Here is a 23785-nt window from a genome sequence, read left to right as displayed (position 1 = left end):
TGTATCATGTGGAATATGATGATTTTTAAGATGATGACATGAGACATTTAATAGAGGAAACGGGGAGGAAGGTGTTTTGCAGAGGAATAATAGATTACATTGTATTTGGTTGAAACATTGCTGTGGGTATTATGTATAAAGTAGCAACTAGCTGAGAGTGATTACAAGGAAATCATTTAATTGAGGAATTCAAATGGCATCATAAATGACAAAAGTGAAGGTCAATCTGTTCATTGGCATTTGAATCTAACGATTGGATTATTTCTTTTGTAAAGCGTGTCCTTTTTTTTGTAAATGATGCTTGCCGGTGTTGGGGCACTTTAATTCTATTGCATTCATCTTCACGGTGGTGGACGGGTGTTCTAATTAATGGCCAGAACACACTGCGCAGTTGATGTGTGATAGCATATTGAAGGGATAAAATTGCAATGCAATCACTAGAATTGACCATAAATTAACCTGCAGAAAATTAACACGTTACATCATGTTGATAAGTACATAAGAACACAAGAATTAGGAGCAGGAGTAGGCCATACGGCTCCTCGAGCCTGCTCCGTGACTGATCTTCTACCTCAACTCCACTTTCCCGCCCGATATCCATATTCCTTGATTCTCCTAGAGTCCAAAAACCTATCTCTCAGCCTTGAATATGCTCAATGACTGAGCCTCCACAGCCCTCTGGGGCAGAGAATACACTCAATGACTGAGCCTCCACAGCCCTCTGGGGCAGAGAATTCCAAAGATTCACAACCCTCTGAGTGAAGAAATTCCTCCTTATCTCAGTATAAATGACCGACCCCTTATCCTGAGACTATGCCCCCCTAGTTCTAGACACTCCAGCCAGGGGAAACAACCTCTCAGCATCTACCCTGTCAATCCCCTTCAGAATTTTATATGTTTCAATGAGATCACCTCTTCATTGCACCGCCTCCAAGGCAAGTATATCCTTCCTTAGATAAGGAGACCAGAACTATGCTCAGTACTCCAGGTGTGGTCTCACCAAAGCCCTGTACCATTGTTGCAAGACTTCTTTATGGATCCTTTTTGTTTCCAATTATGCTTTTATAATTAACATTAGAAATTTACAGAAACACATTTCTTCAGCTTCTGGGTGATGGTAAAGTCTGCAATTTCAAGCTGTTTTTTGAAGATTAAGAACTGAAATAGTTAAAAGATATGTACCTACATGCTGCTGCATTTTGATTGTCTACCTCCTGTTCATTATTTCAAAAAATATCTGTTGCCTTTACAATATGTTGCTTTTAGCATGTCATGCGTTTGGTTATGCTGCCTCCTATATTCATCACGACTGCCACCCTTCCTTCTCTCCTTATGTTGCTTCACACCGTCTGATAGGAGCTACTATGAGTTTAATCCTGATTTACAGTACTATGTGAAGTGCCTCAGCTTAATTGAACCTATAATCTGTAGTCAGGTCATTCAACAAAATCCAAGGTAGCAATAAGCAGAAGGGAATTTCATTTAGGTGATGATTTTTAGTATTTGGGAGATTTATTGGAGACCGATTCCAGCTCCAGACAGACTCTTGTCTTTTTCTCTCTTCACCCTCACACCTGATTTTGTCTTCATTCCAGCGCTTCCTGTTTACTGCTTGGTTGCTAGCCACTGACATCATAGACTCCACCTCTCCCAATCAATCTCTCATACAGAGAGAGACACACACACACGCACGCATTCATAGGCTGAACAGCAGTATTAGAAAGATAAGGAGTGTCCGTGGCAGTGAGGCAGCATGCACAGGGTTTCTACAACTCAAAGTACATAAGCATCCTAGCCTAACGCTGGAGCTTGAGTTCTGCTGTGTGTCAGATAGGTTTCTTACTCTCGGTGCTCTTTGCCCAATTCAAGATTCGGGGTGGCTTTTATTTCTTTTGCTGTCTGTTGTGTTTAAAAAGGGTTGCATGCATGACAGTCCGAAAAGGAGAAAAAATGGCCATAAGCATTCAGGAGCATATGGCTATTGATGTCTGCCCAGGTCCTATTAAACCTATTAAACAAATCTCTGATTACTTCCCTCGTTTTCCTCGTGGTCTTCCTGCAGCTGTGAGTCGCAACAACTCTGTGCATTCCACTGTCAGCCAGCCCTCTGTCACCCAGTCAGAGGCTACAAAGGATGAGGACAATGTGGACAAATTATTTGGGGCTTACGGAGCTGCATCTGCTGCACCTACCAAACATGAAGAAGAGACCGAGGCTGAAGGCTATGAATCTGATGACTCCAGTAAGTCCCTTACTTCACAACTTAACTAATTGTTGTATTTGTGGTGGCATGCTGTTGCTGTAAACCTTTTTTGTTTTTTTGCGAGCTTAAAATCTAAATGTACAACAGATTACATTTAGGGCAGTTCAGTAAATTCCAAAACTGACTTTTAACCCCTTAAATACTGCTGTGGCATTTCAAGCAACAATGGAAAGGCCAGTTAAAGGAGGTTGGAATGCAAAGTGTTAAAGTGAAACTTCACTAATGATAACTTGATTGAAGAAGCCATCTGCCATTAACCACCCCTTTCTCAAGTCCTATTGATTTCTCCTTTAATGAGCCTCGATTAGAAAAATACCTTGACACAAACTAACCCGTTTTCAGTTGGTCAATATAGAAAATATTTAGCACTTTTCTTTTTCATCAGAGATAACTGGAAAGTGAGTTACATTTTAATGAACCTGACCTTGAATGGTTAACCAGTGATTATTTTCAAGTGAAGCTAATATCTATTTTTCACCCTCGACTGTTGACATTTCAGAGTTTAATTACTGCAGAGCGTTAGGTTTACTGGTTCTCCGGTCTTCAACTCTTGAAAATGCAAAAAGATTATTTTAAAACTGGGAGCGTTTATTTATTCAGATATAATATAAGAATGGTGCATTTAATTCTTTGAATTCCACTGCCATTAATTTGAGAACAGACAGACTTTCAAACAGACATGTAGAAATGTAGGTACTTGTACCTGAAATGATAGCGTAGCATATAAAGCTGTTCTGTTCAAATTATTCCGGAAAGCTGCAGGTTGTAGACCTGTCTTGCATGCACCATGAAGATAGAGAATGATAAAGAGAAGGAATGAGTGTTCATTTATATCACAGGCAAACCAGAGCCATTAATGTTGATTTTTTTTTTTTTAAGTTGCATACAACACATTTGGATTTCTGCGACAGGTCAAAATGTGGTCCAGTATTGTGAAAATAGTAATAAATTGGAAATCCCTGTGAGTGTGATGTTTTCCAGCCCTTGGGTTCAGTTAACTATGTAGCTACAATATTTCTAATACAATAAATTCTGTAACATTAAATGCTGCAGGATAAAAATCTAAGTAATTGCCCCTAAGAATCAAAATACATTCACATTTTAACACTATTTTTAAATACATCAATCATATCCCCAGTATTGCTACGTAACAAGTGATTTGAAAATATACTCTTGAAAAACGCCACACCCAAATTTATTTATTTTTTGTGTTTTTGGATAGGATGTTCTCCGTTTGATTATTTCAAATGTATTATTGTTCTTCGCTCAACAATGACCACAGATAACCTAGGGTACGCTGAGAAAGCCTTATCCAGCCAGTTCCCACTAGGTACCAATTTGGTGTGCTTCTTAATCTGTTTGGCACAAAATCTATGAGCAGATTCTGTAATACAAATCTCCAAGAATCTTTTTTAATTAGTCCCAAGGAGTTAACTATTCAACTAATACTGATTCCAAACAACATTATGGAAAATGGAAAAACTTATGTGTAAGTAGTCATCATCCAACTTGAAGAATTACACTGGCTGGAAGTAGTGGACAGATTAGCACAACTGGCATAGGGTTGGGTCCTTAAAGCTTGAATGTCCTGTAGAAGAAAAAAATATTTACTGCTCTTCAGGCAAGTCAGCTCTGAATGAGTTACAGACTGGGAAAGACCCAAGTTTCCATTTAAACTTTAATAGGAATTTTAGAGATTTATATCTCGCCTTGATTTCAGTAAGCTGGGATCGATTCTAGTTGAAGGAAAGCTTGCAATTATGTAGCATCTTCAAAATGTAATAAGTCTCGGAGCATTGCACAGCAGTAGAAATAACGTGACATCAAGCAGTGATCGGAGAAGGGTTAGGGATGGTGACCAAAGGCAGGATCAGAGATTAGAGATTGATTTTTGAGGAAGCTTTTGAAGGTGGGAGAGAGGTAGCAAGGGGAGGGATTTGGATAAGTCATTCCAGAATGGGGACGAGGCAGCTTCAGGCTGGACTGCTGAAGGCAGAATGGAGGATATGGGGAATGCAAAGGAGACCAGAGTTCAACATATAGAGTAAGACGCACACTCGAGTATAGGGCTAAAGGAGTTCGCAGAGGCAGGGAGGAGCACGGCCATGGAGGAGACATTCAGGTGGGAACATGGATTTTGATTTTTGGAGGATGGGGAACTGACAAGGTTGGCGAGTGCAGTGGGTGATCGGGGAGCAGGACTCTGCAGGAGAAGATGTGGGCACTGGGGTTTTGTATGAGTCGCAGTTTGTGAAGGATGGATTTTAGGAAGCTGAAAATAAAGTATTAAGGGTCTCTGGAGGTGACAAAGGCAGCAGTAGGTTTGAGGTGGGGCAGAGATGGGCAATGTTGTGGAGGTGGAAAATAAACAATCTTGGTGGTGGCCAGGATATGGAGTGTGCATGGCATATGCTTCGGCCAGGTCCAGCCGGAGAGGAGCCCAGAAGGTAAGTTTTTATTTATATTGCGGGGACAAGAGTGCTCCACAAAAACAACTTGGGCTGCTTCTGCACACCACCCCCCCCCCCCCCCCCACAACACCCCTGGAGACCAGCCAGCCAGCCTACCCAGTATTGTGGTGACCTGTAGCCAGTGAGCTGCCTCAGGGCGCTTGGTTTCCAGTCTCCCGCTGGCACTATCAGGCAGCTGGCCGAAGCACCCGAAAACCATGTGGAGGGAAAATCTACCCCCAGGAGGTGGTTGCAGCTTTTGCACCATTGCATCTTTTAAGAGAAAATTGGACAAATATTTGTATGTAGGAAGCTACAGGCTATGGAAAGAGAACAGGGTAGTAGATTAAGTTTTGGATTCCTCCAAAGAGCTGGCACAGGCCCGATAAACTCAATGGCCTCCTTCTGTGCCGTATATGCCTATGGTTTTATAATCTGAGGATGGGTGAAAGTTATCCTGTGAAAATGTATCTTGTGAAAGTGTAGCTTGCCTGGGAACTTAGCTGTACAATTGTAAAACAAGTACCTTTACCTGTGCACTGATCCTTTGTGTGTCATGAGAGTTATCTGGTGTCCAATCAGAGATTATATTTGGATGACTATCAGTGGTTAATGACATTATGGTCTTACTGAGTTGGACTTCCCAATTAGAAACACATTCGACAATTCTGCCTTGAGGTGCTGGGAACTGGATTGAGATTTAGGATCCAATTTAGGATCATTTTACAGAGAGAAGGGAGACTTTCATTCCAAATGTCTAGACAGGATTTAAATCAGTCTGGTCAAGTGTAAAGTCTGCTCTAACAATGTGCTTCAATCATAACTTCAGCGGAGCTCTAGTGTGACGCTTAACAATTTCAATATTAGCTATCTACTGATATTTTGGAGTCAAACTGCCCAGTTAATCCCAAATTATAGGCAATCCTTTGTTGTGGATTTGTATCCATTGAAAGCTGAGTTGAGATTAACCAATACACATTCTGTTTAGGATCAGCTATTGGAAGAGAGACTTTGATTCCATCTATTTGGATAGGATTCAAACTCAGCCCACATTGTCAGGGAGGTAATCTTATAATCACTGTGCAGCCACCTCATCCCCTACCAATTCATGTCAAACATAATTCACCAGGGTTCCACTTAATTTAATGAAACCTTGAATTCTGCTATTGGGCTTCCTGCATGAAACAAATGCGAAGAGTAATTTTTCTTAAGCATGTCACTAATTTCAGAAATTTGAATTCAGCCAGTAGTCCTGGTCACAAATCTTATCTATAGTTGAGACTGGTAATAAATAGAATTTCTGAAATTAAAATTTTTATCATCAAATTATGTTGTCTGTTTTCACCTTGCTGGCGGGATTGCTAATGATACAACTTATTGAGCAGAAGGCAAAGATTGATCTGTCATGTCAATGGTGCAATTACATTGACCTTTATATGTGCTGGCCTTGATTAGCTGGAAAAACAACTTCTGGAGCTAATTTGCAGCCAATCAGAGGCCAACTGCTTTGGCGTGGCTTCACCTCTAAATGGGATCCTGGTAGCTCAGAACTTAGTTAAGTAAACCACCTAAAGATAGGGGCTCAGAAAGTCGATGGTGCTGTGCCAGTTTTTCAGGTGCAAAATGGATGCCTAAGCAACCAATATGGTGGGTGGACCAGGGTGTACGTGCGCATTACGTGCTGGAAGTGCGCTGCCTGCCATATTGGTAAAGGCAGAATGAAAGGCCTCTAGGGCCCGTGCCTGAAATGGGCATTAGGCCCTTTGCATATGCAAACCTGGCCTGGTGACGTTCAGGAAAAACATGGACTACTTGTGGCCTAACCAGCAAGTCCTTAAAGGGACCGCTGGAGGCTGCCATCAAAAAGGTCAGTTATTTATAAATACTTGCCCGAATGTGCAGCCAGGAGTAGCATGAGTGCTCCCCCACGCTCCACTATAGTGCCGAAGACCGTTGCCAGCCCCCTCCTGATTGCCTCCCTCCGTCTCCGAATCGCTGCCGGCTCTCTCATGATAACTGGACCTCCTCTCACAGTTGCCTCCTTCTCTCCCAATCACTCCCCCGCCCCCCTCCCCTCAGGGTCTCCTAGGACCTACCTGTGGGCCGGCAATGCAGCAGCCAGAAATTGAAATCCTCTTCGCCGGCGAGCTGCCTGGGTTGGTCTCTGGGCCCACCCATATCCCAAGTACCCTGCCCCCAGTTTGCACCGGCAGACCAACACAAGCCAATGTCTTAGGATTATAAGGCATCAGGTTGTCCAGCCTGATTCTGCATCTGGGCCGATTTACCACCTCTCTTATGCATTGCATTTGGAAACTATTCAAAACTGAGTTTCTTTTTGGGTCAGCCAGGGATGATATGTTATGCCTGTTTGTCTTTACCTTTATAAATATTATATAAGGCTATATATTCCGTTGGAGAAATGTCATTAAGTTTTCCAATTGGTTTTAGTGAAACCCTGGCACTGTCAATAGTGTTCGTGGCATCATAAAAAACTAGCACAGAGATTTTGTATTATTTGTTGTATCTGGAAGCCATATGTTACACTTTGGAGTTTTGGCTGTGGATGTAATGGGAAAACCACTCAGTTGAGAAGCTGGAATCTGTTTGAGTAAAAACTGAATTATTAATTAAGGGGGGATGTAACGCCAGCCACCCGGCAGAAACAGAGCGGTACTGAAGATAAAATCGAGGTGATCGACGTACTACCCTGTTGCCGCTCCACCGACATATTTCCCCAGGGTCTTCTGGTGGGCGGCCCAGGCACCTGCCTGAATCAGGCGGGAACCTCATGACTGCATGCAAATTGGGGTCCTATGACGGACATAAGGCCCCAATGTAATTTTAATGGCCTACTGGGTGGAGCGTGCGCCCTGGACGCTCCACTCGGTAAAGGCTGACGGGCAAGAGGAAGAGGACTGAAAAGGTAAGCATGAAAATTAGTTTTGTGGGGACAGCAGGAGTAGGGTTCCACAAGAATAATGTGGGTTGCTGTCTCCTTCGGCTCCACCCACAGCCACAATCGCACCCCCGGACCTACCTTTCTGCCAGCCGGGCCGGCCCCTGTGCCGCCAGATATGGCGCCAGCCCAGAGCTGGTGAGCTGCAGCAGGATGCCTGTCTGGGCAATGTTCCCTGAAATTTTTTTTTTGGTACATGGCCCCTTTAACTGGCTGTGCGGCCCATTCAAATTTTCGCACATGCACGGTTTCTCCCATGTAAAAGCCGGTGAGCGGCCTACGCGGGACCTCCCGACCGCGGTGTGACCATGCAGCTTAATGGGAATGTTGTGTCTGGGACGTGCTGCTCACCAGGTTTATATGAATGAGGCCCGGCCCTCAAAATAGACGGCGCCTCCCACCGCAGGCATCCAGTGGCCAGCTCGCTCACTCCACGAGCTGATTGTCCGATCATTAAAATTCCCCCTTTAATATCTCTTTCGCTCTCACATGCACTACACATATACCATTGTCTCATCCCACTTTTACCCACTTGCAAAAATATTATAAATCATATTATCTGGATTGTTGCCCTAACACACAGTTCACCTCCCACACTTACAAGCAAACTTAAGTCCCTTTAGTCCAAATTAATTGATTTGGAATCCAGCTCTCTACCTTTCTTGTTCCTTTCCATCTCTACCTGATACCACATAATCCATGAGCCAGACACCTCAGTAGCACGTCAAAGGGACGGATCTATATGAAATGAAAGCAGTCTATATTTGATGACTCTTCCTAAGGAGCAGCTTGATCATGAAAAAACAGATGGAGTGAAAGTGGCAGCAGTACCAGAACAAAGTGATTTTTTTGGGCAGATATAAACATGTTTATCTTTTTCTTTTGTTTTGTGGTGAGAATTACATTATTACATTGATATTTCTTTTCATGGGAAAATAGTCTTATACTGTTCCAACATCATTCACTGTACCAAGGAAGGCTCTACATCCAGTTTTGTTTCGCTACGGGATACTGAATGTTGGAACATCTTGCTTAAAGGTTGCCCAGATATCACATTGTAAAAACATCGCCACAAGGTAAAATCCTCTATAATTCATATAATCGGAACTGACACAGCTTGTTCACAATAAATAAGACAGTGGACAATATCGCAGACTAATAGAGCATGGTGCTAGGGAAAGCCCAAAGAAAACTAGAAATCTGTTGGGCAATTTTACAAAGTTAGTTAGTATGTCCTGAGTCTACCAACCTGTGTTTGTGATTTGTGGGAAAGACAAATGTATGCAAGGCCAGAAGATGCTGAGCTTGCTAGTTAAGTATATTGAGGCTTGTTCTGGTGATTCGGTGAGAATTGCTGCCAAGGTATAAGTTGCAAGAAAAAATGCAATCATTTCCAGAGATCTAGTTGTAGGAAAGGGCTTATAATCACAGATTATGTTTTTGTGACTAGCCCAAGCAAGGACACATTAACTTAAAAGTATCTGTGACTTGGATAAAGGAGACACTAGAACACGTTACTCATGCCAGGTATACAGAAACAATGATGTGATTGACTGGATCTGTGGAGAACCTGTGTCTGAAGCTATCCTGCATTAACTAACATGCAACTATTGCAAGAACATGTGTTATGTCTATCCTGACATGGTTTGACATGTAATAACCTGCGCCTAATGCAGTTGGCGGGAGGCCGATCAATTTTGATGGTTAGGCCTCATTAACTTGGATTTGGAGAGCTGCCAGCAATAATTGCACTCTCTATAGGCAGCTCATCATTTGGGAGGGCGGGAGATCTACCAGGGTAGCTGCTACTCGAGAGCAGCCTGCAGTCCTTTCGAGGGGAGGTGAATTTTTAAATGATGGTTGGTGGAAAGTGATTTTCTGAAGCAACTGGCAGCATGATTTCATCCAGGACCCCTAGATTCTCTGATTCAGCCAGGGAGGTGCTCATAGAGTGAATGAGCAGCAGGAAGGAGGTCCTCTTTCCTTTCCGGTGGGCAATGAGTACCCAGACAAATGAATCAGCAGCAATGGAGAGAGGTGGCAGAGCAAACAGTGCCACCAGCATTGTTCCCAGGACCTGGCTGCAGTGCAGGAAGATAATTTAATGACCTTAACTGGAACTGCCAAGGTAAGACTCCTTTACACATCTTTATTACTCTCTGCACAGCCCTGCACCGTTCTACTTTAATCCCAGCATTATCTGTCCTTTCCTCTCCCACTTCCCATGCCTCCTCTCCAATCATAATGGGATACTTCATTTCATCTCCTTCTGCTTGTCTCACCTTCAAGACCTGCTACTGCACTCGCAACTAATTCCCTCCCTTGGCCACACTTGCTGCTACTTCCTCTCATAATGGACAATATACTAAGCTGTCTCAGACATCTTCAAAACCATTCAGTAGGGCATAGACTAACCCATTTCCATTCTTTTTTCAAGAGAATCTGGTACACAACAGAAGGAAGTGTCCAAGAACAGGAGGCAGTCCTGCCTCTATACACATCCTGACACCAATGGAGGAGGTGGCCATCAACATCATTTGCAGAGTGAGCAAACATAGCATTGGAGTTGGCCAGAGGGAGGCCACACACAGCAGGGTGTTTGGGCATTCTCCTGTCCTTTTCTCTTTCTACTTAACTCTCTGACTCACCCAGTCACTAAGTGCTAACCCTTGTGCTTCCCCTAATGTCCTTCAGATGTCTTGTACCTTGCTGGAGCACAGACTGAGGGGGAAGAACCCTTCCAAAGATGCACTGTCACTTGCTCTGACCCTTCCAAGCACTAACACACAAATTGGTAATCTGCATGATATAGATAATGAAAGGGATCTGCACTGGGTGATTCACTGCAATACAGAATAAGCTACAGGAGGATTTGATAATACTTGGGAATTGAAAGTGTCCGTGTACCCTGCAGGCAGTGCCACCGCCATGGTACTGGTTCCAACAGATGGCACAACTCCATCACTGCCTATTCAAGTGCCCCTTCGACGAGTTTCCCCAGTAGAAGGACTAAGTGCGATGGCTAACTGCATGGTGTTTGTAGGTTCTTCTTGTAATTAAAGTGGTCCTGTACCTCCTTTTGCTGGTTCATGAGATGGCTCTGCAACTGCTGCTTCACAGTTGTTACAGTGGCTGGCTGGTCCTGACCACATTCTGGCACATCTGTATTTAAGCAGGGGCGGAGGGGAAGAGGCTGGATGTAATGAATGCGACATACCCTGAGACACTACAACCTCATCCACACCTAGTCGAGCTATGCCTAGCTGCTGGGCTATTCCTCATCCTACCTACTGATCTGCATGGGAGCAGGCCTCTAGGCTGCAATGATATTTGTGAAGCATTTCACAGTGGCACTCTCAATCCAGCTGTCCAGCGTGGTGAAGCTAGACGAAGAGAGCTCGATGTACATTTAAGTTCGAGGGTTCTTTACGAGGAGTGCGAGCATTTATCAGAGATACTTCATTGACCATTGACCAGAAACTTAACTGGACCAGCCACATAAATACTGTGGCAACAAGAGCAGGTCAAAGGTTAGGTATTCTGCGGCGAGTGTCTCACTTCCTTACTCCCCAAAGCCATTCTACCATCTACAAGGTACAAGTAAGGAGTGTGATGGAATACTCTCCACTTGCCTGGATGAGTGCAGCTCCAACAACACTCAAGAAGCTCGACACCATCCAGGACAACGCAGCCCGCTTGATTGGCACCCCATCCACCATCTTAAACATTCACTCCCTGCACCACCAGCGTACTGTGGCTGCAGTGTGTACGATCTACAAGATGTACTGCAGCAACTCGCCAAGGCTTCTTCGGCAGCACCTCCCAAACCTGCGACCTCTACCACTTAGAACAAGGGCAGCAGGCGCATGGGAACACCACCACCTCCAAGTTCCCCTCCAAGTCACACACCATCCTGACTTAGAAGTATATTGCCAATTCTTCATTGTCGCTGGGTCAAAGTCCTGGAACTCCCTCCCTAACAGCACTGTGGGTGTACCTTCACCACACGGACTGCAGCGGTTCAAGAAGGTGGCTCACCACCACCACCTCAAGGGCAATTAGGGTTGGGCAATAATTGCTGGCATTGCCAGCGACGCCCACACCCCATGAACGAATAAAAAAAAGCATACTCCCATTCTGCAAAGGATTTCTGTCCCTGCGAGCTCGGCTGCAAATGTCGATAGATGTGCCGTGCATGCCATGGTGAACTGCAGTTCTGATGAGCCATTATGTGCAATTGCATAGATACATGCAAACTCCCTCATAGCTACTGGCAACCACCAGATGTTGCTGGGCATTGTGCATAGCTTCAAATGACTCTAGAATATGAGCTCAGATAACAACATCAGTAATATGCAAGTCCCGTGAGATCTGAATCTCTGAGCTCTGTAGCCGTTGATGGGCGCGCGCTGATCTTTTGGCCAGCATGTTCTGGCTCTTCCACTGCCACACTATATGCTCCTCTTCATTCATGTTCTGTAGTTCACACAGTGCTACCTCCTCAAACTGACTGACTAAATCCCCCAGGGCAAATGCCCCTGTGCTGGTGCTTGCAACAGGTGGAGTGAGTTCCCAAGATGCCAATTTCTCCCACAGCTGGGTACTGTGGTTGATTCTTGAGACATGTTTCTAGGAATAGGATGAGCATGTGTTAGACACCCCTTCAAAATTTTACTTACATTGGAAATACATTGATGCTGTTCTTGAGTGTACGTCTGCGTGGGAATGAAAGACAAAATAACAATAAATGGATGATAGTGGCTCTCAGCTGGTGAAAACCACTCACTTTACCCTGCCCACTGCCTCTATGCTCTTATCAACAACTTTGACATCTGACTTCTCAAAGGCACTCAATGAATTAAAATTGGGATTGCTCCTTCTGCGCATTTATGTTTCTATTATATACCAAGTTATTCTACAAACAGCAAAGTACTGTTTGAGAGATTGGAAATTTGAAGAATGCATAAAGTGACACATTATGCATTCCAGTGTGTGTTTGTGAATGAATGAATATGCATCATGTGGCTCGGTTTTGTTGGAAGAGTTTCTTTTCAAGGCACATCTTTAAAGATACAAGTGTGATCAGATTTGCAGCTGGAAAGTCTACCATGGTGCTGTATGGGCATGCATGCTAAACAGCATGCAGCTGCAGTGGTTGAGAGGACATTTTGTGTGGTGTACATGCTTTGCCCATCTACTTGGTAAAGGGAAATATTACCTTGTTATAAATTTTAAACACTTGTCTGTCTTTTGCATCAGCCTCCCATGTGCACTGTGTGATGTTAGCATTAACGGTGGCCACCACTTCCTCCCAGGCACACTTCACTGTTCTCCTGTAAGGGGGGGTGGGGGGCTACCCTGGAGTTCGGAACAAGACTTTTACCGCCCCTTGTGTAGCTGTGGTCCCACTTCTGAGTCTGACAACTATGCAGTTTTTGCTTGTTTGCAGTTCCATTGTAGCTTCTCTTTACGTTTCAGCCTGTATATCCTTTTAATAGTGGCTGCTGCTGCCCTTTAAAGAATTGAATTAGTGCAAGAAATCCCTCCCCCCATCCCCTCTGACCCAATGTGGCCTGAATTCACACTGTGAGCTGACTCTGCATATGTGATTAGTCCTGGCCTTGGCTTTGGTGCATGATCAGAAATGCTTCCTTTGGACACACACACATGCCCTACAACAACAGCTGGCATTTAGATAGCGTCTTTAACACAAACCCTATGTTTTCTCTGTGCACATTGCTAAAAAGCCTACACCCCCACCCCCCTTCATCCTGCTGTGGACTGAATTCACACTGTGAGCTTACTCTGCATATGTAATAAGTCTTGACCTAGGCATTGGTGTATGATCAGAAATGCCTACTTTGGGCAGACACAAACCCTGCACACCACTGTTTCTGCTGCCTCTGTGCAGATTGCTGAAATACCACCCCATGGAATCCTAAACGTGCAACTTATAGCGTCTTAAAAATAGACATCACGATTTACCTGCACAAGTAGCACCAATACTTGGTGGTAGACACCAAACTTGGGGGTGTGGCAAACAGTGAGGGTGATACCAATCGACTGCAACAGGACTTAGAAAGGCTAGCAGAATGGGCAGACAAGTGGCAGATGGAATTTAATACAGAGAAGTGTGAGATGATGCATTTTGGCAGAAGGAACAGGGAGAGGCAATATACACTCAATGGCTGATATACCTATCAATTCAGTTCATGAAAAGCGATGAGTCAAGTTAGTAACTATAGGTTTTTATTGGCTAAATAACAGAGCCCACCCTCATGGGTGATCGGATCCAACAAGGAGGAATACCAGCCAGTCGACCACCTTTATACCTGGGCAAGCAGGCGGAGCCAGCTGTGGTCAGCCCAGGTATAACAGCGTGGCAAGAGGTGACCTTGTGTAGTGATACAACAGTGTAAACAGTGATAACCATAGTGTAACGATATAAACAGTGATAACCATAGTGTAACGATAGTGAACGATAAAAGTGGTTTACCACATTCACCCCTTGTTTAAATTTGAGTCCGGCGGGGTGAAGTGTACTACCAGTTCGGGTATGTCAGTCTGTCCGGAGGCCTCGTAAGCCTTTCTGATCGGCGCGGCGGCGGTGGTGCAGTATCCGATGTTAATGCTGGTGTCTGCGTGGTCGGCGAAGGCTCGTGGGGTTCCGGCATGCCGTCTACCTGGGCTGGATTTGGGGGGGTGGTGGGGGGTAACGGTGGTGTCTCAGGGGTGCCAGAGAGTGCGAGGTCTCGTAAGGAGACTGTGTCCTCCCGCCCGTCTGGGTATGCCACATAGGCGTACTGGGGGTTGGCGTGCAGGAGGTCCACCCTCTCGACCAGGGGGTCCATTTTATGGGCCCTCACGTGCTTTCGCAGCAAGACGGGCCCCGGAGAAGTCAGCCATGTTGGTAGCGAGGTTCCCGTAGTCGACTTCCTGGGGAAAACAAACATTCGTTCATGGGGGGTGGCGTTAATGGCAGTGCAAAGCAGTGACCGGATGGAATGCAGCGCTGCCGGGAGGACTTCCTGCCAGCGAGAGGTTGGGAGGCCCTTAGACTTTAAGGCTAAGAGAACGGCCTTCCAGACAGTCGCGTTCTCTCTTTCCACCTGGCCGTTCCCTTGGGGGTTGTAGCTGGTGGTCCTGCTTGCAGCAATACCTCTCGCTAGTAGGAACTGGCGAAGTTCCTCGCTCATGAAGGATGAGCCCCGGTCGCTATGTATATAGTTCGGGAACCCGAACAAGGCGAAGAGGTCGTTCAGGCATTTGATGACCGTGGTACTGGTCATGTCTGGGCAGGGGAAGGCAAAGGGGAAACGGGAGTACTCATCAATAATGTTGAGGAAGTACACATTACGGTCAGAGGACGGGAGGGGCCTCTTAAAATCGATGCTCAAGCGCTCGAAGGGGCGGGTGGCCTTGATCAGGCTTGCTCTGTCTGGCCTAAAGAAATGCGGTTTGCATTCGGCACAGGTTTGGCAGTTCCTGGTCATGGTCCTGACCTCCTCGATGGAGTAGGGCAGGTTGCGGGCCTTAATAAAGTGGTAAAGTCTGGTGACCCCGGGGTGGCAGAGGTCGTTGTGGAGGGTCTGCAGTCTATCAATTTGCGCGTTGGCGCATGTACTTCGTGATAGAGCATCTGGGGGTTCGTTCAGTTTACCAGCCGGTACAAGATATCATAATCGTAGGTGGAGAGCTCGATTCTCCACCTCAAGATCTTGTCGTTCTTGATTTTGCCCCTCAGCTTGTTATTAAACATAAAAGCGACCGAACGTTGGTCGGTGACGAGGGTAAATCGTTTGCCTGCCAGGTAATGCCTCCAGCGTCGTACTGCCTCCACGATCGCCTAGGCCTCCTTCTCGACCGAAGAGTGTTGGATCTCAGGGCCCTGGAGGGTCCTTGAGAAGAAGGCCACAGGTCTCCCCGCCTGGTTAAGGGTTGCAGCTAGGGCGAAGTCGGATGCATCGCTCTCCACTTGGAAAGGGATAGACTCATCCACCGCGTGCATTGTGGCCTTAGCAATGTCTCCCTTTATGAGGGAGAAGGCTGCGCATGCTTCTGCCGTCAGGGGGAAGGCGGTGGACTTCATGAGGGGTCTGGCTTTGTCCGCATAATTGGGCACCCATTGGGCATAGTAGGCGAAGAGCCCCAGGGTTCTCTTCAGCGCCTTTGGACAGTGGGGAAGGGGAAGCTCCATGAGGGGGCGCATTCTTTCGGGGTCGGGGCCGATGACTCCATTCTCTACTACGCAGCCGAGGATGGCAAGGCGCGAGGTGTTAAACACACATTTCTCCTTATTGTAGGTGAGGTTCAGCCGTTGGGCCGTACGGAGGAATCTCTCCAGATTAACATCATGGTCCTGCCGGTCGCGGCCGCAGATGGTGACGTTATCTAGATAAGGGAACGTGGCATGCAGCCCGTTTTGGTCAACCATCCGTTCCATCTCCCTTTGGAAGACCGAAACCCCATTGGTGACGCCGAAGGGAACCCTAAGGAAGTGGTAGAGGCGGCCATTCGCCTCGAAGGCGGTATACTGGCGGTCCTCAGGGCGGATAGGGAGTTGGTGATAGGCCGACTTAAGGTCGATGGTAGAGAATACCCGGTACTGTGCAATCTGATTGACCATATCAGATATGCGGGGAAGGGGGTATGCGTCCAGCTGGGTGTACCGGTTTATGGTTTGGCTGTAGTCGATGACCAGGCGGTGTTTATCGCCGGTCTTAACGACTACGACCTGGGCACGCCAGGGGCTGTTGCTTCTCTCGATGATGCCCTCCTTCAGGAGTCGCTGCACCTCGGAGCTAATAAAAGCTCTGTCCCCGGCGCTGTACCGCCCGCTCTTGGTAGCGACGGGTTTACAGTCGCGGGTGAGGTTAGCGAACAGGGAGGGGGGCGGGACCTTGAGGGTGGATAGGCCGCAGGTGGTACGCGGTGGGCGGTTTAAAAGCTGCTGGTTGTAGACTGTGAGTGGGGGGAGGGGTCCACCGTATGCCAAAGTGACACTTTGAAGGTGGGATTGGAAATCCAGCCCTAGTAGGACGGCAGCGCAGAGCTGGGGCAGGACGAGAAGTTTAAAATTTTTATACTCCGTGCCCCTAACCGACAGGGTCACAACACAGTAGCCGCTGATGTCTGTAGAATGGGACCTCGACACCATCGAGATCCGGTTGCGCATTGGCCGGACAGTGAGGGAGTAGTGGCTCACCGTGTCTGGATGGATGAAACTCTCCGTGCTTCCGCTGTCGAACAGGCAGGTCGTGGCGTGGCCGTTTACTTTGATGTCCATCATGGACTTGGACAGGTGATGCGGGCGAGCTTGGTCAAGTGTGACGGAGGCTAGTGTATGGCTGAGCGAGCTGCTGTAGTCTGCGGGTGAGGCGGTGGTCAGGTCTGGAGACAAGGTGGCGGTCGAGTGTGGTGAACAAAATGGCGGCGCCCACGACGTTGAATAAAATGGCAGAGAAGATGGCCGCCCCCACAACTCACATGAGGCACTGCCGGCGTCGGTGGCCTTGATCAAAGATGGCCGCCCCCACGACTCTCACGAGGGGATACTGGCATCTGTGGCCTTGATGAAAGATGGTCGCCCCCACAACTCGCATGAGGCACTGCTGGCGTCTGTGGCTTTCCCCCTGCAGGCCTTCGCGAAGTGGCCTTTCTTGTGGCAGTCGGAGCAGGTCGCGTTTCTTGCAGGGCAGCGCGCCCTCGGGTGTTTCGCCTGGCCACAGAAGAAGCAGCCGGCGGCCCGATCGCGGGGCTCCGATGTCGCAGCCGGTACCGGGGGTGGCGGTCCCGATCGGTTCCGGGGCACCGACGCTGTGGTAGGTCCCAGAGGCGGCGGTGCGAGGGGTATTGCGGCCGGGGTCGGGCTCGAGTCCCAGGGTCGCGCAGCACAGTACCTGGAGTACGCCTCGAGGTCCCGATGGGCCACTTCCAAGGAGCGAGCGAGGATAGCAGCTGTTTTCAGGTCGAGGTCCTTTGATTCCAGCAGTCTTTGCCGTGAGTAGTCTGACCGAAGGCCTTTCACGAAGGCATCTCGGATGTTTCCATCTGTATGTTCTGCAGCTGTTACGGCTTTAAAGTCACAGTCCCTGCCGAGTATTTGCAGCGCCCGTAAGAAATCACCAACCGACTCTCCTGGCTGTTGCGAGCGGGATCTTAGGAGATGCCTGGCGTACATTGAGTTTACAGGGCTCCAATACTGTTCTTTTAGCAGGTTGAGGGCGTCCTCGTATGTGGCAATGTCCCGGATGAGTGCAAATACTTTAGGGCTCACCTGAGCGGTCAGAACTCTTAGTTTGGATGCCGGAGGCACGCCGGATTCTCCCAGGTAGGCTTCGAAGCAGCTCAGCCAGTGTTCGAAGTCGAGGGCTGAATTTGCAGCCTGTGGGTTTAGATCCAGGTACGGCGGCCGGAGGGCTCGTAGCCAGGCCGGCTGCTGGGGCTGTTGTAGATGGCCGTTTGGCTGAGGCTGTACGTCTGACTGGTCGTTTGGCTGCTCCATTGTAGACATTTCAAAATTTAGCCAATAAAATTGATATACCTATCAATTCAGTTCATGAAAAGCGACGAGTTAAGTTAGTAACTATAGGTTTTTATTGGCTAAATAACAGAGCCCACCCTCGTGGGTGATTGGATCCAACAAGGAGGAATACCAGCCAGTCGACCACCTTTATACCTGGGCAAGCAGGCGGAGCCATGGGCGGAGTCAGCTGTGGTCAGCCCAGGTATAACAGCGTGGCAAGAGGTGACCTTGTGTAGTGATACAACAGTGTAAACAGTGATAACCATAGTGTAACGATATAAACAGTGATAACCATAGTGTAACGATAGTGAACGATAAAAGTGGTTTACCACAATGGCACAGTTTTAAAGAGTGTGCAGGGACAGAGGGACCTGGGAGTTAATGTGCATAGGTCCCTGAAGGTGGCAGGACATATTGAGAGAGTGTTTAGCAAAGCATATGGGATCTTGGGCTTCATAAATAGAGGCATTGAGTACAAAGCAGAGAAGTTATGCTGAATGGCACTGGTTAGGCCACAACTGGATTATTGCGTCCAGTTCTGGTCACCACACTTTAGGAAGGATGTGAAGGCACTTGAGAGGGTGCAGAGGAGATTTAGCAGAATGGTTCCATTGATGGGGGATCTTAGCTACAAGGGCAGGTTAGAGAAGCTGGATTTGTTTTCATTAAAGCAAAGGCGGGTGAGGGGTGATTTGATAGAGGTGTACAAGATTATGACGGGTTTGGATAGGCTGGACGGGGAATGGCTGTTCCCACTAGTTGATGGTACAAGGACTAGGGGACACAGATTTAAGGTTTTGGGCAAGAGATACAGGGGGGATGTGAGGAAAAACTTGTTTACGCAGTGTGTGGTGAGGACCTGGAACTCGCTGCCAACGGAAGTGGTGAAAGCGGAGACACTCAATGTTTTCAAGGGGAGACTGGATAGGCACTTGAGGGAAATAAACTTGCACGGCTACAGGGTTAGAGCGGGGGAATGGGACTGACTGGATTGCTCTACAGAGCCCTGGCATGGGCTCGATGGGCTAAATGGCGGCCTCCTGGTGCCTCTATGACAATGGGTTAAATTTCAGACCAGGGTTCAAGGACTGAAGATGCTCAGCTGTAACACTGTAGATGATAAGTAGTAGATAATTAAGGATAAATTTTTAGAAGGCATTTAATACGGCTTGGCACAAGAAATTACTAGCTAAGATGAATACAAATGGATGAAATAATTGCTGATGAATTTAACATAAAATGTAAAGTGGTACACTTTGAATGCAAGAATAGCAGATGGGCAAGCACTGGGCAGTGTCGGTGAACAAAAGGAGATAGGTGTTCAGCCACGTAAGTGATTAAAAGCTAGCTTGCAGAAGGAAAAAGTGCTCATAAAGGCTAAGTGGATTCTAGGCTTCATCACAAGAGCTTTGAATATAAATGCAAGGGAATACTACTGCAATAATGTATGCAGAATAAAACTCCTTTATTCTGTTGTTGGAGAGAGCCCCAGGTCCAGAGCAGCTTTCCACATATAAATAAGAGTTCAGAGATGGAAGTTAATTCAACATCACTGCATTTCACACTCCGTTGTTATCTTATGGATAAAAATGGAAACGTAAGCCAGTACTGTATAACATTTCCTAACAAGCCAGAGTGATTTGGTCCCAACCACATCTGTGTCTGAGTTCCATACTTTCTCGTTCTTGCTCAGGAAACCCCATTTCTTCCCACCCTATTGTCCTTTTGCTTTTTCATCTGCTTTTTATCTTTTTCCTTTTTTCTACATATGTCTTATTTTCTTGTTTTCTATTTCTCTCCGTCAGTTTCTCCTCTTGGCTTCAGTCCTACTTTTTTTTCTTTCACATTTTTTATTTTAAGTCGCTGACCTTTCATCTTTACTTTTTCTTCTTCTGTGCTTCTCTCTTTACCTATGTTTCTGATTTTATCTTGCTTTTCGCCCTTATATTCTTCTCACTGTCTTTCTCCACACCAAGATTGGGCATTGTGCTTTAATTGTTTAGTAAGCACATGTTCCATTATAAAGCATTACTGTTTTCATTACTTCTGCTGTGAAATCTACTTGAATACAGCTTTGACGTATGCAAATCCGTCGCATCAACTTCCCCATGTACTCTGAATAACGTGTAGTGCCTCCCTACTTGAGGAACACATTAATTTGGTACAGAAGATTTGTGAGAAGGCAAAACAGACTGTTCAGAAACAGAACTTTGATTCTTAACGTTACTGAGGCAGTTGTACAAAATGTGCAGCCATTTGTACAAAAGGCAATTGATGTATTATAGACTTTCTCATTGTATGTATGTTTGTTTTGTTCTCTATTAGCGTATCTCCCATGATGTTGTTCTGGTATCTGGTTCTGGAGCATAGTTGTGATGTTCAGCTGCTAACCTGGCCTGTCTCTTTAAGGACAATGCTCAAGTATTCCCAGTGGGGAACTGGCAGATCAAAATCCTATGGTAATCCAGGTAATTCCAACTGCTTGGAAATTCCTGAGATCAATTAGAGGTCAGTAAATTGCTTGAAAATTCCATGCTCCAGGTCGGAAATGCCTGGCTTTCTCTTCTTTTAAAGATTGTTTTACATCTGTAATGACGTGTAACGTCTGGAATGTGATAGATGCCAAGCAGGCACGAGGCTTTTATATTTATGGTACAGCCTCTGGATTGTAGGGGGAAATATCTGATTATGGGAACTGCTGTTACATTGTTGAGAGAGAAGATGGCTCTCCAAAAAAAGAAAACCATAATTATTTATCATTTTCATTTCATCTGTGCTTATATTTTTCCTCAGATAATAACATCATGATGTAGTGGCTGTCAATGGAACAGGAATAACAGGGACAAAATAAGTGTGATGTTTATTTACTTGCTGTGGATAACCAGGTTGTTCACTCTATGGTATATGTAATCAATCACCAAATGTTGAACATTATGTTACACAATATTGCACATGCAAGCCCTGCTACAAAATAAAATGATAGCCATTTGTCAATTATTTCTTAATTTTTCTATTTGATGCTTTTCCTCATCATCTTCCCTAGTTATCAAGCAATGGCATTGTGCTGTGATTCCTCCTGACATCCTGCACCACTTGCTGCATTTTTAAACTGTAGATTTATATATCTTGTGTCAGAAGCAGCTTTCTGTTTATTTTGTGCAAGTGCAGTTCTCTATAAAGAACACAAACACTGTAGGATGGCATTCTGTGGTGTGTTTCACCTGATAAAACAATCTGTTTGTTCTGTTGATGCTATTACGTGTAGTGACTGCTAAACAAAAAAAAACACTGTGGATCAGAGAGACCATGGTAACACGATCCTGAGCAGCCACATGCCATTTGTAGATTGAATTTGATGTCTAGACATTGTGTGGATGTCTTGTGAGGTCAGGATCAGGTTTAACTGCCACCTTCGAATAGCCTGCCAACATGTTCAGTCCAGTCTCGCATATGAAGACTGGCCATGTGGCGGAGCTACCGGAGTGCTGTGGCGGAGCTACCGGAGTGCTGTGGCGGAGCTACCGGAGTGCTGTGGCGGAGCTACCGGAGTGCTGTGGCGGAGGCACCGGAGTGCTGTGGCGGAGGCACCGGAGTGCTGTGGCGGAGGCACCGGAGTGCTGTGGCGGAGGCACCGGAGTGCTGTGGCGGAGGCACCGGAGTGCTGTGGCGGAGGCACCGGAGTGCTGTGGCGGAGGCACCGGAGTGCTGTGGCGGAGGCACCGGAGTGCTGTGGCGGAGGCACCGGAGTGCTGTGGCGGCTGCCTGTGGAATGTTGGGAGGAAAATGCCCACTGTTCGTTATTTATAGTGAAATTGTAAATGCAAATGTAAGAAACATGATTACAGTTTTACTACAGATATATAACCGAGGAATTCTTCCCTCTATATATTCCAGCTTGAGTCACTACGTTCAAGGAAGGAGGGAAGAAGGGAGGGCATTGAAGAAAAAAAAATCTTAATCAGTGCACATTCTCCTGGCCTTGTATAATTAATCTTGCATTAACTCCCATGTAACATAAACAACACCATCTTGCATTTACAGGAAACTTTCTTTTATCTGGCACAGACGGGACCGACGTGGTGCCGGTTCATCAAAAATTCCGGATAACCGAATGCTATAGTAAAAGATACGGAGAGCTGAGAGCTCCGTATAAAGCAACAAACCCTGTTGCTTAGTAACAGGTTCAAAACAATGGCCACAAGTTGCAAGCGTCACTGTAGCTTAGCAACAGCTGCAGCCACACCCTTGCACAGCAACACATGGAGCAAGGCAAGTAATAAAAGTTACCTGAACCTGCTCCTGAATTTTGCCGGTTAACCGACATTTCCGGTTATTTAGGGGCCGGTTAATCGAAAGTTTCCTGTATATAGTGCCTTTAGTGTAGAAGAAAATATCCCAAGGCACTTAGCAGAAAAGAAAAATGAGTGCCAAGCCAAATAATGAGCTATCCGGTAGAGTTGCCCAAATAATGAGGTATCCGGTAGGGTTGCCAAATCTGGTTGGACATATTCCTGGAGGTTTCATCACATGACCTCCCGTCTTCAACTGTCAAACAGCCTTTTTCCCCCATCTCCAATATTTTTCTAACTAATAAACCGAAGTGTTCAAAGAAAACATACTTTTTTTAGTGCCCCTGTCATTTTTCCTCTGTGTTGCTCACAGCAGTGTCCAGAAGATTAATATTTGATTCCTGGAGACTGCTGGATACTCCTGGAGGGTTGATAACCCTAGTATCAGGAGGGATGACCAAATGTTTGATCGAAGAAGTGTAGGGGGTTTTGGTTTGGGGTTTTTGTCTGGTCAGTCAGTCGTGTGCCTGAGCTGCCCCAGCCCCGTGTGGTTTGAATCGCTTCCCCCTTTTTAGTTCTGAGCACCGGACTTATTTACGAGCAGCGATATAGTCAAACGAGACCAGTGGTTTGGTGCAAAGAAAACCAATGTTTATTAAAATAGAGGAATAATCACTATACAGAGAAAATCACTATGGATGCAACACAATTACACTTAGCGGGGGAGGAGAAACGGACACATCGAGGGAAAATGACTAAAATGACAATTTTAGCAATCCCCTTAACTCCCACCCTTTACACCTATCTAAGTTGCCTTGTGATGGGCCAGAAAATTGATGCTCACCAGTCTAGGATGTTAGAACGCACGCTCCGTGCCCCGTTGCCTGCCGATGTCTTTAGGGTTTTCACTGCCCAGAGCAGAAATACCCCAGTGATTTAAATGTAACTGCGGGTATCCTGCTTCCCTGGACGGGCTCTTCGTCGATGATCCTCTTGATGGTAAGACAGGGCACCGGAGTCGAGGCGGGAGAGAGAGAGAGAGAGAGATGGCTTCCCGAGGGACTAGTTATACCCTTCCTGGTAGCCCTTATCTCTCGCAAGATCAGCTTGTTTCTTTGTCTGACCTGGACGTGTTGAAGCTTATACAAAGGAAACCGATCTGGGCCCATCGACCTGGATGGCCGGTTAATCGGTTTTTAAACGTCTCATCAGTGTTCCCCTTTGTCCCACTGGTTTCGTGATGGGGCCATTCCAGTTTGAATGCCCCGTTGATCGTTTGCAAATAGTGTTGATGTCCTC

At 46.3% G+C, this 23785-nt stretch overlaps 1 protein-coding gene across 3 annotated transcripts in view; it reads left to right on the top strand.

Annotated features, from left to right (window-relative positions):
- The first annotated feature begins 1662 nt into the window (after positions 1-1662).
- Positions 1663-23785, top strand: part of LOC147102211 (double C2-like domain-containing protein beta) — a 397434-nt gene continuing 375311 nt past the window's right edge. For 2 of the 3 annotated variants that reach the window (XM_085964513.1, XM_085964514.1), the window contains exon 1: positions 1663-2242. In XM_085964513.1, coding sequence (XP_085820639.1) covers positions 1927-2242 — 316 coding nt within the window. In that variant the 5' untranslated portion in view covers positions 1663-1926. The remainder of the gene's footprint in view (positions 2243-23785) is intronic. The other variant, XM_085964515.1, reaches the window with a different exon arrangement.

The sequence above is a fragment of the Somniosus microcephalus genome, chromosome 22 (assembly GCF_052327205.1).
Source record: "Somniosus microcephalus isolate GS21.2 chromosome 22, FLI_Smic_1.0, whole genome shotgun sequence".
Classification (NCBI taxonomy): domain Eukaryota; kingdom Metazoa; phylum Chordata; class Chondrichthyes; order Squaliformes; family Somniosidae; genus Somniosus; species Somniosus microcephalus.
This window is presented reverse-complemented; position numbering and strand designations above follow the sequence as displayed.